The 12,341-nt window shown below is 44.3% G+C and overlaps 1 protein-coding gene across 16 annotated transcripts in view; it reads left to right on the forward strand.

Annotated features, from left to right (window-relative positions):
* LRRFIP2 (LRR binding FLII interacting protein 2) overlaps window positions 1-12,341 on the forward strand; it is a 171,230-nt gene that overhangs the window by 138,715 nt on the left and 20,174 nt on the right. For 12 of the 16 annotated variants that reach the window (XM_054019398.1, XM_054019396.1, XM_054019400.1 and 9 more), the window contains 3 exons: window positions 280-450; window positions 1,041-1,133; window positions 9,456-9,548. In XM_054019398.1, the coding sequence (XP_053875373.1) occupies window positions 280-450; window positions 1,041-1,133; window positions 9,456-9,548 (357 nt within the window). The remainder of the gene's footprint in view (window positions 1-279; window positions 451-1,040; window positions 1,134-9,455; window positions 9,549-12,341) is intronic. The other 4 variants (XM_054019404.1, XM_054019403.1, XM_054019410.1 and 1 more) reach the window with 1 other exon arrangement.

A 12,341-nucleotide genomic window follows, 5' to 3' on the forward strand; every position in this document is an offset into this window, starting at 1 on the left:
ACAGGAAAAAATGCAGGTGAAAAGTTATTCTGTAATTTGTTGCATACATTTGCAACAATTTTGCAGTGCAATTAACACTATCAACTAAATAATAGAAACTTATTGTAATTTAATTTATATTTCTACAGAAAGACCTCAAACAGTACTTAGTAAATTAAAATGTTGGTATGATTTTAGTTCAAAACAAATGTAAGCTCTTCAGTATTATGTCCACAGGTAGCATTTATACGGATTCATCAAACAGTTAAATTAATGCTAATTTTTCTAACATCTGTGCAGGATTCTCTATCTGAAGTTGAAGAGAAGTATAAGAAAGCTATGGTTTCTAATGCTCAGCTAGATAATGAGAAAAACAATTTGATTTATCAAGTGGATACGCTAAAGGATGTCATTGAGGAAAGGGAAGAGCAGATGGCAGAATTCTATAGGGAAAATGAAGAGAAGTCAAAGGTACTGATACTTTGAGTATTAAACTGTAATATAAAAGCCTGATTTTTTTTTAATGAAAATAGAGCCTGATGGTCAGTAGCTACCTTGAATATTGAGATTATTTTTTAAGCAGATATGACAGAGAAGCTATATCATGATTAAAAATTATTAAGAACCGGAATGTTCTGTTGAAGTGTGTGTGTTGGGAGGGAATAATTATTTTGTCAGTCACTTAGATTCCTCCTTTCCACAAAGGTCCAGGCCCCAAATTTTTCAACACTAGCTAGAAAATATAATACAAAAAGAGCATTGTGCAGATTCAATAATTGGGTGGGCTTCTCACCAGCTCATTGCACTTACACCTTATTGTTGGGTTGCCCACATTCCCAGTTAGTAGGTTTAGTCATTTAGCTACTTAGTGTCTGGAAAACTATTCAAACCCTGAACCTGTAAATTCTAACTTTTAAGGAGTCTGAAATGCAAGAGAAAATCATTGCTAATACTGCTATTTACTGATGTTCATAATATGTTTATTTTAATGTATATTGAAAATGTATGTTTCAAACCCTCAACAAAGCATGCACTGCTTTACTGATATTTATTTAATATAGGAATTGGAAAGGCAGAAACACATGTGCAATGTTCTACAGTATAAGATGGATGAACTTAAAGAGGGCCTTCGTCAGAGAGATGAACTAATAGAGGTTTGTACACATTCAATGTCATATGGCTGTACTTATGGAAATATATGAGGGATAAAGTAAATAAAGAAATGTTGTTGTATATTCCTTCTCATAACACAAGAACTAGGGGTCACCAAATGAAATTAATAGGCAGCATATTTAAAACAAACAAAAGGAAGTATTTCTTCAGACAACGCACAGTCAACCTGTGGAATTCTTTACCAGAGGATGTTCTGAAGGCCAAGACTAGAACAGGGTTCAAAAAAGAGCTAGATAAATTCATGGAGGATAGGTTCATCAATGGCTATTAGTCAGGATGGGCAGGGATGGTGTCCCTAGCCTCTGTTTGCCAGAGGCTGGGAATGGGCGACAAGGAGTGGACCACTTGATGATTTCCTGTTCCGTCTATTCCCTCTGGGGCACCCAGCATTGGCCACTGTCGGAAGACGGGATACTGGGCTAGATGGACCTTTGGTCTGACCCAGTATGGCTGTTATGTTCTTTTGTTTTGATGTAGATAGACTATATCAAGTTTGGATATGTACGTATTTCCCGTATACAAAATAGACACAAATATCAGATTGGACTTTTTGTTGCTCAAAAAATAGTTGTAGTGACAGGAACATAAACTTATCCAATCAGTATTTTATGAGTTACCATTCTATCTTAATTTTTATGAATTTACTTAAAAGTTAGGAATGTTCCTATGAAATTTACAAAAATTTATATTGGATATGGTAAAATACTTAAAAAAAAAAAAAAAAAAAAAAAAAAAAAAATCTAATTACTGGGCCTCAGACCAATATTTTCTTTTTGTGAACACAAGTCTAATGCCTCTATTCGCAAAACATGGGTTCATAGACTGGCAGTTTTCCATAGCTCGAACTCCTGCTCTATCACCACACCCAAATATTGGGCTGTTGTCCCAATCCCAGACACCAGCCTCAAATGAATTTAACTTTCTTTGCTTTCCCAAAAACGTTTGTTTTACAGTTTATTTAAAAAGGGGATGGGGGGAATTTCAGTGTTTGTGAATGACCTCTAATTAGGTTTGCATTGTGGCTTATGTTTGCGCAGGTGTACATGAATGTGTTGTTTTCAATTGGCATGGTACTGGTTCTCAAAATCAGTGCCAGCTTCTTGTCTGCCAACCCCATATTAAATTGTAGGTCCAAGGAATGTCAGTTTCTAGTTCTTTTAATTAGATACACCAATCAAGGCTATAACATTTGAAAGTTATTCATTCCTCCTCTTCTCTTCCTTCCCCCCCTTCCCTCCCCCAGTTCCTCCACTACCCTACCAGTTCCCTGGGTCGGTCTTTGGGGTCCTGTGAAACTCAGAAGACTTTTGAGAAAACCCCTGATCAGTAGTGGGAGGATATGGTACTGATGGGGGTGCAGCTTATGGTGCTAAGACTGATGTATGCAGCCAATATGACCTCTGGCCAGGAGAAGGGGTTGTTCTTCTTCGAGGGCTTGCTCATGTCCATTCCATTGTAGATGTGTGTGCTTGCCACATGCACTGGTGCTGGATGTTTTTCCCTCAGTGGTATGCGTAGGGGACTGGTCTGGTGCCCTCTGGAGTGGTGAACATATGGTATAAAGGGCGCTGCCAGCTCCCCACACCCTCAGTTCCTTCTTTCCACCAGTGACAGTGCTGGAATGTCTCCTTGCTTCGGCAAGCGCTTACTTTCCCAGTGGTTTTCTCTTAGTGTTGTAAATAGATAAGTAGTTCTTTGTCTTCTTAACTGTTAGTGTTCTAGATAGCTTAGACCAGAGGTGGGCAAACTATGGCCCGCGGTACCCTTCTACCCGGCCCCTGGCCCGGGAGGTTTGCCCCCGGTCCCTCCCCCGCTGTCCTCCCTCCCCCGCAGCCTCAGCTCACTGCACCGTGGGCTCTGGGCAGCGGACTGCGAGCTCTTGGGGTGGGGTAGCGTAGCTGCAGAGCCTGGCCTGACCCGGTGCTCTGTGCTGCACGGTGCGTGGCTGGCTCTAGCCAGGCAGTGTGGCTGCCTGTCCTGGTGCAGCCGTGCTGCCAGCCAACAGCACTCTAGGCAGTGCGGAAAGGGGGCGGGGAACGGGGGGGTTGGATAGAGGGCTGGGGAGTTCAGGGGGTGGTCAGGGGCCAGGGGTGGGGACGGTCAGAGGGTGGGGATCGGGGGTTCTGGGGGCGGTCAGGGAGAAGGGGTGGTTGGATGGGTGCAGGGGGGGCAGTCAGGAAGGAGGGGGGGTTGGATGGGGCAGCGGGGGGCAGTCAGGGGCGGGGGTTCCGGGGGTGGTTAGGGAGCAGGGTGGGGGTGGATTGAGCAGGGGTCCCCAGAGGGCAGTCAGGAAGGGGGGGGGTTGGATGGGGTGGCGCGCGACAGTTAGGGCCGGGAGGGTCCGGGGGCGGTCAGGGGACAGAGAGCAGGGGCAGGGTGGATGGGGCGGCCGTCAGGCGGCGAGAAGCAGTGGGGGTGCGATAGGAGGTAGGGGCTGGGCAATGCCTGGCTGTTTGGGGAGGTTTGGGGAGGCACAGCCTCCCCTAACTGGCCCTCCATACAATTTCTGAAACCTGATGCAGCCCTCAGGCCAAAAAGTTTGCCCGCCCCATCTTAGACAGCCTTAGACAGTTCCCTCTGGGACTTAGCCTGGGGATGGGGCATACCCCACTCCCCGGGCTTTAAGCCTGGTGATGGCAGTCGGAAGACTATGCCGATTAGCAATCCTCATCAAAGTTGCTTAGAGTGTTTGGAGGAAGCCCATATCAATTAAGTATCGCATTTGTAAGAGCTTCAAGCCCAGGACAAAAACGGAGCGGGACATAAGATTAAGAGCGCTCCTCATGGAGTCGGCCCTTGCGCCAGGCTCTGAGCCACCAAAATCAGACTCTGCACCAAGTACGGCAGCATCGGTGCAAAGTGCACCCCCGGCATCAGCCTCCCGGTGCCAGTCCCAGTCCCCTGTACCAGGTAAGAAGCAAAAGAAGTGCCTGGGGAGAGGCGTTCCCCGACCTCCTGTGTAGCAAAGGGAAAGTCTGGGGAGGAGTATAGACCCTTGTGAGGCAATAAGTCTCCGGAACCCAGCCAGACACTGACATTGCCAGCTAGGCCAACCAGCCCTCCTAGAGACCCACCGCCCACCCCAGGTAGTGGCAGAGGCCCCTGCACATGGAAGTCCTGTACACACTGGAGGCCTTCCAGGCTGCAAAAGACATTGTCTTTACTGGTGCCCCTGACGCCTTGCCAAGATGTGGCCAGCTCCAGGGGGAAGTCAGCACTGGGACCTGTACCACGGTCCCTGTTGGTGTGGCATTGCTCCCTAGCAACACGGCGGTCGATGTCAAAGTGACGATTCCCAGTGAGGCGCTTCTGACCTGGCCAGTCCGATTGAAGTTCCTGGCCTTATTCGCAGGACTCTCGGCAACTGTCCCCCATGGGATGGCGCCGCTCACCCAATGGCCGATACAGGGCCACAACGGATCATTGGTTCCCAGAATGACACCGGTCTCCAGACAGGAGATATCACTCCCCGGGACAAAGGACCCCATTGGAGTCATGGTGTGGCTGATCCTTGTTGCTGAGGCATAGATTGGTGCTGCGTGTCTGGCAATCACCTGGGTTGAGGCAGCGCTCCTCGCCATCCTGCTCTTGGTCATTGGACTCACAGCACCGATCCCAGAGCTCTAGGTGTCGATCGCCAGATGCCCGTTGCCAATCCACTGAGCTCCGCCACCGTGTCCCGAGCAGACAGCTCCAGGACTTGGAGCTTCAGTACCACAAGCGTCACGGAAGCAAGCAGGAAGAGGACTTCAGGGCCACGTCAGCACCGCAGTTGTTCCCGAGACAAGACCATTCCTCCTCCTCCTCCTCCTCGGTACTGGGTCCCTCGGTACTGCGTCAGAGAGAAGGTCAGCTACTGTTTCCCGCCTGCTCCCGGATTTGGACGCAGGGTCCAAGCAAGGTGCCCACGAGCCTCCCCTAGCCATAGTTGGAGGTCACCTCTCCTCCTGCCCTCACCTCCTCACCAGATGAGGCAGTGGCGGGACTATCACAGATAGTGCCATAGGGCACACCGGGAGCTGCTAAAAAGGCAGCGAGCCTGGGGTTAGAGGCAGAGGAGTTGGCGCAACCCACTGATGGGCTGTTTGACATCTTGGTTGCGGTGGCCTCATCCAGGGTGGCATTCCCCGGACATGATAGGGTGATAAAGCTTGTAAAAACTTTGTGGCAAACCCTATCCTCCCTCCCATCCATCTCCAAGCAGGCAGAGAGGAAGTATTATGTGCCCGCAAAGGGGTTCAAATATTTGTACTCTCACCTGGTCCCGAACTCCCTAGTGGTCTCGGCGGCCAATGAAAGAGAGATAAGGGCAACCAGGCCCAACTCTCAAAAATAAGGATGGCAAGAGGCTTGACTTATTTGGGAGAAAGATTTACTCGTCTGCTAGCCTACAACTCCGAGTGGCAAACCATCAGGCCCTACTTAGGAGGTATGATTTTAATGTTTGGCAGTCAATCTCCAAATTTGAAGACTCATTGTCTGAGAAGTCCAAACTAGAGTTCCTTGCCATCCTGGGTGAGGGGAAAATTGGTGGCAAAGGCTTCCCTCCAGGCTGCCTCTGATGTGGTGGATTCGGCTGCAAGATCCATGGCCATGGTAATGAGGCGGGCATTGTGATTGATGTCCTCTAGGCTGGTAACAGAGGCCCAGCTTTCACTCCAAGACCTCTCTTTTGACAGCTGGGCCCTATTCGCGGAACAAACAGACACAAAATTACGTGGGCTTAAGGACTTTAGGGCTACCCTACACTCCTTAGGCCTCTACATGCTGGCCCCCACTAGAAAGAGGTTTAACCCAAACAACCTCCTAGATCTAGCAGTCAAGCCAGACCAGAGCCCTATCACAAGAAGGGCAAGGCCTATAAGCACCGTCAGGGCCAACAATTGAGCTCTGCCTCCCAGTCAGGCTCTTTGCACTACCCCCAGGGTAACAAGCAGGCATTTTCAGGTTGCGCCCAAGGGTGACATCCCAGTCTACAGACAGATCCTACCCTCTTTTTGTTTTCAAACTGCCTTCCTTCCTCCCTCCCCACTTGAGCTGCAATAACAATGGACTGCTGGGTCCTCAGCATGGTGGCAGTGGGATACATCCTACAGTTTATTTAAAACCCCTCCCTCCGATCCCCTCTTCATGGACCCTTCTCACGAGTGACTTCTCACCCAAGAGATACAAGCTCTCCTGCAAGTCGGGACCATAGAGGAAGTCCCCACGCATTGGAAAGGGAAAGACGTTTATTCCCGGTATTTTCTCATTCCAAAGGCCAAGGATGGTCTCTGCCCTATTTTGGACCTGCGAGGTGTCAACAAGTATCTCAAGAAGTTGAAGTTTCGCATGGTCTCCCTGGCCTCCATCATTCCTTCTCTGGATTTGGGAGATTGGTATGCCGTCCTTGATTTGAAGGATGCCTACGTTCACATATCAATATTCCACAGGCACAGACGTTTTCTGCATTTCACACCACCCTCTTTTCAACACTGCCCCAGGCCCAGCAGAGGCCTGAGAGCTCAGGGAGGAGGCAGGGGCTGTGTCATTGGGGAGCCTAACTGTCCTCGGCACACGGCAGCCAGAAACCCCTGGGCCTGCTGCCGAGGCTCCCCGTCCACCAAGTGATACAAGCCTCTGCAGGGAAGAGGTGGGGCCGGAGCGGAGCCGCGATGGCTGAGGGCTCCTCTCCACCCCTTTCACTGGCAGGAGCCCTCCTCAGCTGGTGGCTGGCTGGCCAAGAGGAGCCAAGTGGGTGGGGGGGTAGGGGTAGTGGGAAGGGAGAAGGCAGCCCTGGGCCCACTGGCCGAGAGGAGCAGGGCTGGGCTGGGTGGAGAAGAACCAGCGCTGCGGCCACTTGGCCGCAGCACACAAGTGGAGCACTGGGCCAGCGCACGGCACCCTCTTTGGCGAGCCACCCTCGGCAGCCATCCTGGTCGCCCACCCCATAGCATATGTGCCCCACTCCAGAGGGCCCCAGAGCTGGTCCCCTACGCATACCACTGAGGGAAAAACTTCCAGAACTGGTGCATGTGGCAAGCACACACACCTACAATGGAATGGATATGAGCAACACATCTCGAAGAACACCAGTTACAAAAAAAGGTAACTGTCTTTTCACAGCATGTAGTGGACTAAGCACTGAGAGCAAGGATCTCTTGCATATTCTAATCCTGGGTCTGACACTTACTTCCTCTGGGGCCTTAGTTGGGTCACTGAACCTTTCTGGTTGAGCTTTTTTATCTGGAATACTTAACTGCCTCAGAGGGTCTGGATTATTAACGTTTGTAAAGTGCAACAGCACATAAATGCTTATATTCACCAGATGCATATGGACACTTCACAAAATGGGGGCCAAAGGGCACCCACACTTGCAGGTTATTCAGACAGTTATTCATTGTAATACTTTTCTAAATGTTGGCATTATGCACGTAACCCAACACAACCAATGGGGTCCCTTGATCAGCCGAAGGTTGATTTTAGCACAGACACCACCTCCACTCACAGATGCAAAATGAGTTGATCTGTTGGGATATCAAAGAATTCTCTCTAATTGTCCCCAAAATCCTCAGGCTAGCCCAGGGACATGATTATAGGGGCATGATTATAACAGATTGGGATCGGTTATATTTTGAGGGCATAAGAAAAATTTTAGTAGGCCCACCAAAAATGCTAAGGCCACCTCTGATCACAGTAGTACAGGGGAGTCGCATCTTCCGCAGGGGTTAAGTTATGAAGTCAGCGCATAAGGCCAAAATCGCGTATAGTCAAACGCTCATTGAGTGGAATGGCGGGTGGAATCACCCGCACTACAGGTATGGTATTTAAATTGTTATTTTTTGTTTTGCCGAGCGCGTATAGTTAAAATTGCGTAAGTTAAATGCGCCTATGATGCGACTCCACTGTACATTACCTAGAATTATTTGACAGGCATTTCATTGCTGGATGCTTTATCTTGTCTAAATACACAATTCTTTCTTTCCTTCTTTCTTTCTTCTTTCCTTTCCTTCTTTCTATTGTTTTCCATTTTATAACATGAGGTGATAAACCTAATACTCTGTCAACACACACAAGTGTAAAAGTTAGAAAAGGTTCTTTGAGTTACAGAAGTACTTTTTGTAATATTTCTTACAGATTGCTTTAGAAATTGTGGTTTTGTTGGGCATTAATATCTAATATGTTTACTGTGTTATTACATATTTTCTAATATAATGGTTTTCAACCTGTGGTCCACAGAACCCTGGGGGTCTGCAGACTATGCCTAAGATTTCCAAAGGGGTCCACACCTTCATTTGAAATATTTTAGGGGTCCACAAATGAAAAAAAGGTTGAAAAACACTGTTCTAATACAAATACCTCATGAGTTGAAATTGAAATTTTTACACTAATTCACATATTGCCTTCAACACTTCAGCATATATATTGGTTAACTTTCTAAGTTGCCTGGGCCAAAAATAACCCCTAAATCTTGCAGTGTGACTGTTCTAAAAAAGATATGGAACACTTATCTATAGTCTGAGATACTATGTCCTAGAGTTTCTATGTTTTGAAAGCAGAATACATAAATAATACACCTTTTCAAAGGAACGTGCTCTTTCTTCCTGATCATCCTGTTTGTATTCCGTTTGCTGCATACCCGACCACCGACTTGGGATGTATTACATTTTCCCAAACATATTACAACCAAAGTACACTTGTTTTACACTGGTACAGATGTTATTCTCAACTTTCTATAGCTAGCATCCAATACATTGCAAACATTTTGATATTGGACAATTGTTATGTTTATACCTTTTTCTGTTATGGTGAATGAGGCTGCAAGGGTAAGTCAGAGGCTAGGAAATGTAAAAGTCAGTGTTTTAACCTGTTTTCTAATATCTTGCATCAATGCTGTATTTTAAGTAAATTTCATTAATTTTGTGGCATTGAACTTTTTTTAATGTATTGCATTTGTCATAATTTATAAGAATTAACATAAAAAGGGGTTACATTAATTTATACCTAGGCCTGTGGTTCCGGGCTCATCTTTAATAGCCAAATAACTTTTCAGTCCATAGAGAAAAGAATTTTTAAAGTTATTTTATATATTGCCTGCTCCATATAACATTAGTGTATAAATAAAGCTAGTTACAATATCCTTGTGTGATTGAAAGAGGAAGGTGTCATATTAGCCTAAGATGCCATCTATGTTTTTAAACTCTCATCCTTACAGACTCTTTGGTTGATTTTTTTACTATTTAGTTTCCTTTATCTGTTTTTTGTTTCCTTTACTAGTCTGTCTTTTTCCTCTTTTATTCTTTTCCTCCTCCCGTTTACTACAGGAGAATCAACGCATGCAGCAGAAAATAGACTCCATAACCAGAGAGGTGTTTGACCTCCAGGAGACAATTAATTGGAAAGATAAAAAAATTGGGGTATGAAACTAATACGGGGGGGAAAGGGATCATTGATTTAGAAATAGACTGGTATTGTTAGAGGATTCTGGACAGTCCAAAGAAATGAAGGCCATGTATATTTTAGCCATTTAAACACAGTTGCAATCTGGTATTTGTAACATAGGCGCCCCCGCTGGAACAAAGAAACGAGCTTCACTTCATATTACTGAATTTCACTTACATATACAGTGGGTGAAAGGGATAAATTACAATTTTATCCTTCTAAGAAATTGGTTAAGAACGTAGGCTTGGCCATACTAAGATAAAACCATAGGAGCCATCTACTCAGTCGTCATACATCTAGCAGGAGCCAGTGCCTAATACTTCAAGCAGAAAATGAAAAATACATAACCACCTATTCAGTTTTGAAAATATGGCTTACTACACTCATTTAGGATGTTGAATTTCCTGCATTATATATGCATTAAGCAACTTGTTATACATTTTATATTAAGAAAGGAGAAATCTAAGCGCTCATAACACTTCCACTTGTTAGCCATCTATTCGAAAATGCAGTGTTTTGTTTTTAAATAAAATCACTCTTATAAAATCATATTTTTTCAAGAAGTCTAGCTATATGTCATACGCACATCTCGGGGTTGGTTTTGTGGCCATGTGCCTCACAATACATCAGAAGCATGCAGGTGTTTAATATGATTACATACTAGGTGTCTGTCATTCACGTAAGCAATCCAGGGTTTTCACTTTGAAAGCATTGTGAAGAATAAAAGATTAAACAAAATATACTATAGATTAAATGCTGTAAAGCTTATTACAAACAACAAAAGAGGAAAGAAGATTGAGTAGCTCGAAGCACCTAAATAATATGGTGATTGGTGTTATATAAAATAGAACTGTATTAATTAAACCTATTAAATAGAAGACTTCAGTTTGTCATGCATACAGTCCCTTAACTTTTAAGAATTTTTTTTACCTGTAGCCAGGGCTTGAAAAATCTACCTGTTCATGGCAAATATGAAACTTGCCTATGTGGATGTAGAGACCAGTGACATCAACGTCTACAGAATCTAAACCATAACTTTTTTAAAAACAGAGTTTTTAGCCTTTGTCTCAAAATTGAAGTCCAATCCCACCCTGTCACTGTAAAGGAGAATGAACCTTTTTCCTCTCTGTTTGCCTCCCCTATATGATCCTATAGCACTTTATTTTCCATGACTTCATCTTTGTCTCAGCTTTCATTTTTTGTCATCTTCCCCGGTGATAAGCTCTAGTGGATTTGTCAAGACTGGTCTATTTTCACTGTATCCCATCTTAAGTCTCCTTTGAGCAGCTGTACAATGCACTATATTTTGTAAGTTATTAGAATTTTATTCTGGTTCTAAGAAGTTGTTTGCAAGGCTGATGCAAACCAGAAATCTGGTTCACAAGCAGGATAGAAACAGCATGTCAGTTTCAAGTCTGTTTTTCAAAGTGCTCTCAAATTCACAGGCACATTCAAATAAGATTGAAACTCAATATGTCAGTTTGAGGGCTGAGGTACAATTTATCTAGTCATTTATTCAGGGTCTCCTGAGATACATCCCTCCCCTCTCCCCCTCCTCCCTCCATTTTCCCCCCCTCCCCCGTGAATTGCTTTTATTATTCAAAGTGCTTCAAAGTGCACCTGCTATGCCATATCAGGGTCTGGGATAGACTTTGTGGGGCAAATTTGGGGATATTTGGTCAAGGGAATTCTGAAGCAAAGTTTCCTCCTCCCAAGTAACCTGCTTTTAATTAATAAATTTCTCTACGATGCACTTGCAGAGCTCAGCTGTCTTGGAAAATATTTTGACAGTAAGAGGGGCTGTGGAAGAAGTAGTTTTGCAAATTTGGTGGTATATGGTGTGTGGGGGGGGTGAGTGAAATACAACCAACCCTACCTCTGTTACTAAAGCTTTTGGTAGTGAATATTCCCAGTTTTTAATGCCAACCCCGTGGGGTGGCGGGGAGGCAGAGTTATGGTTGTGTGCCTGTGTTGTGTGAGAAATGTAACAGAACTCTTTTTCAACATTTGTGTGGTGTGTGTGGTTTTTTTTTTTTTTTTTTGCGATGCTAACCACCTTATACTATGTGTGCAGGGAAACCTTAACTCTGAATTTCCTGTTTTTGTCAATGATTTGGGTTTTGGGAATTAAACTCCCATGTTCTGTAAAGTCACAAGGAGTCCTGGGAAGTGCAGAGTGCCTACAACCCTAACTCCATGTTTAAGGACTCTTTTGCACTTGAATAACTAAATTGAGATATGTAACAATATATGTTTAAAAATATATTAAATAGAAATTTGATAATTTTACACTTTAGTAACATACACAATAAACATTGTTTATTCCTTTAAAATGCAAAGATTGCACCTTTGAGTACATGCAGTGGCACTTGGCACTCTGGCTAGTAGGCATCAGGTAAACTTTTCAAGCCCTAATTAAAGCATTCACAGAGTTGAAAAAATAAGGGGCTTGACTTTAAGTTTATAATTTTAGTTGTAGAAATCTAGTGTGCCTGAGGAAACAGTAGATAAATAATAAAATGATTTTTTTTTAAATATCCTATATCCATCAGAGGGTAGCTGCTAGACCACTCCTATATTTTTAGTATACATTGGTTAAGATTAATTTTTCCATCTATGAAATCCAGTTCAACTGCATGTTTCATTTATTCCAGTTTAAATAAATAAATGAACAGAATAGTGCATTATAAAATATTATTCTTTCCCTAGAAACTATAAATAATAATTAAAATACAATATACAGTAGAACATCAGAGTTAAACTGACCA

Source organism: Malaclemys terrapin, chromosome 2 (genome assembly GCF_027887155.1).
Source record: "Malaclemys terrapin pileata isolate rMalTer1 chromosome 2, rMalTer1.hap1, whole genome shotgun sequence".
NCBI lineage: Eukaryota > Metazoa > Chordata > Testudines > Emydidae > Malaclemys > Malaclemys terrapin.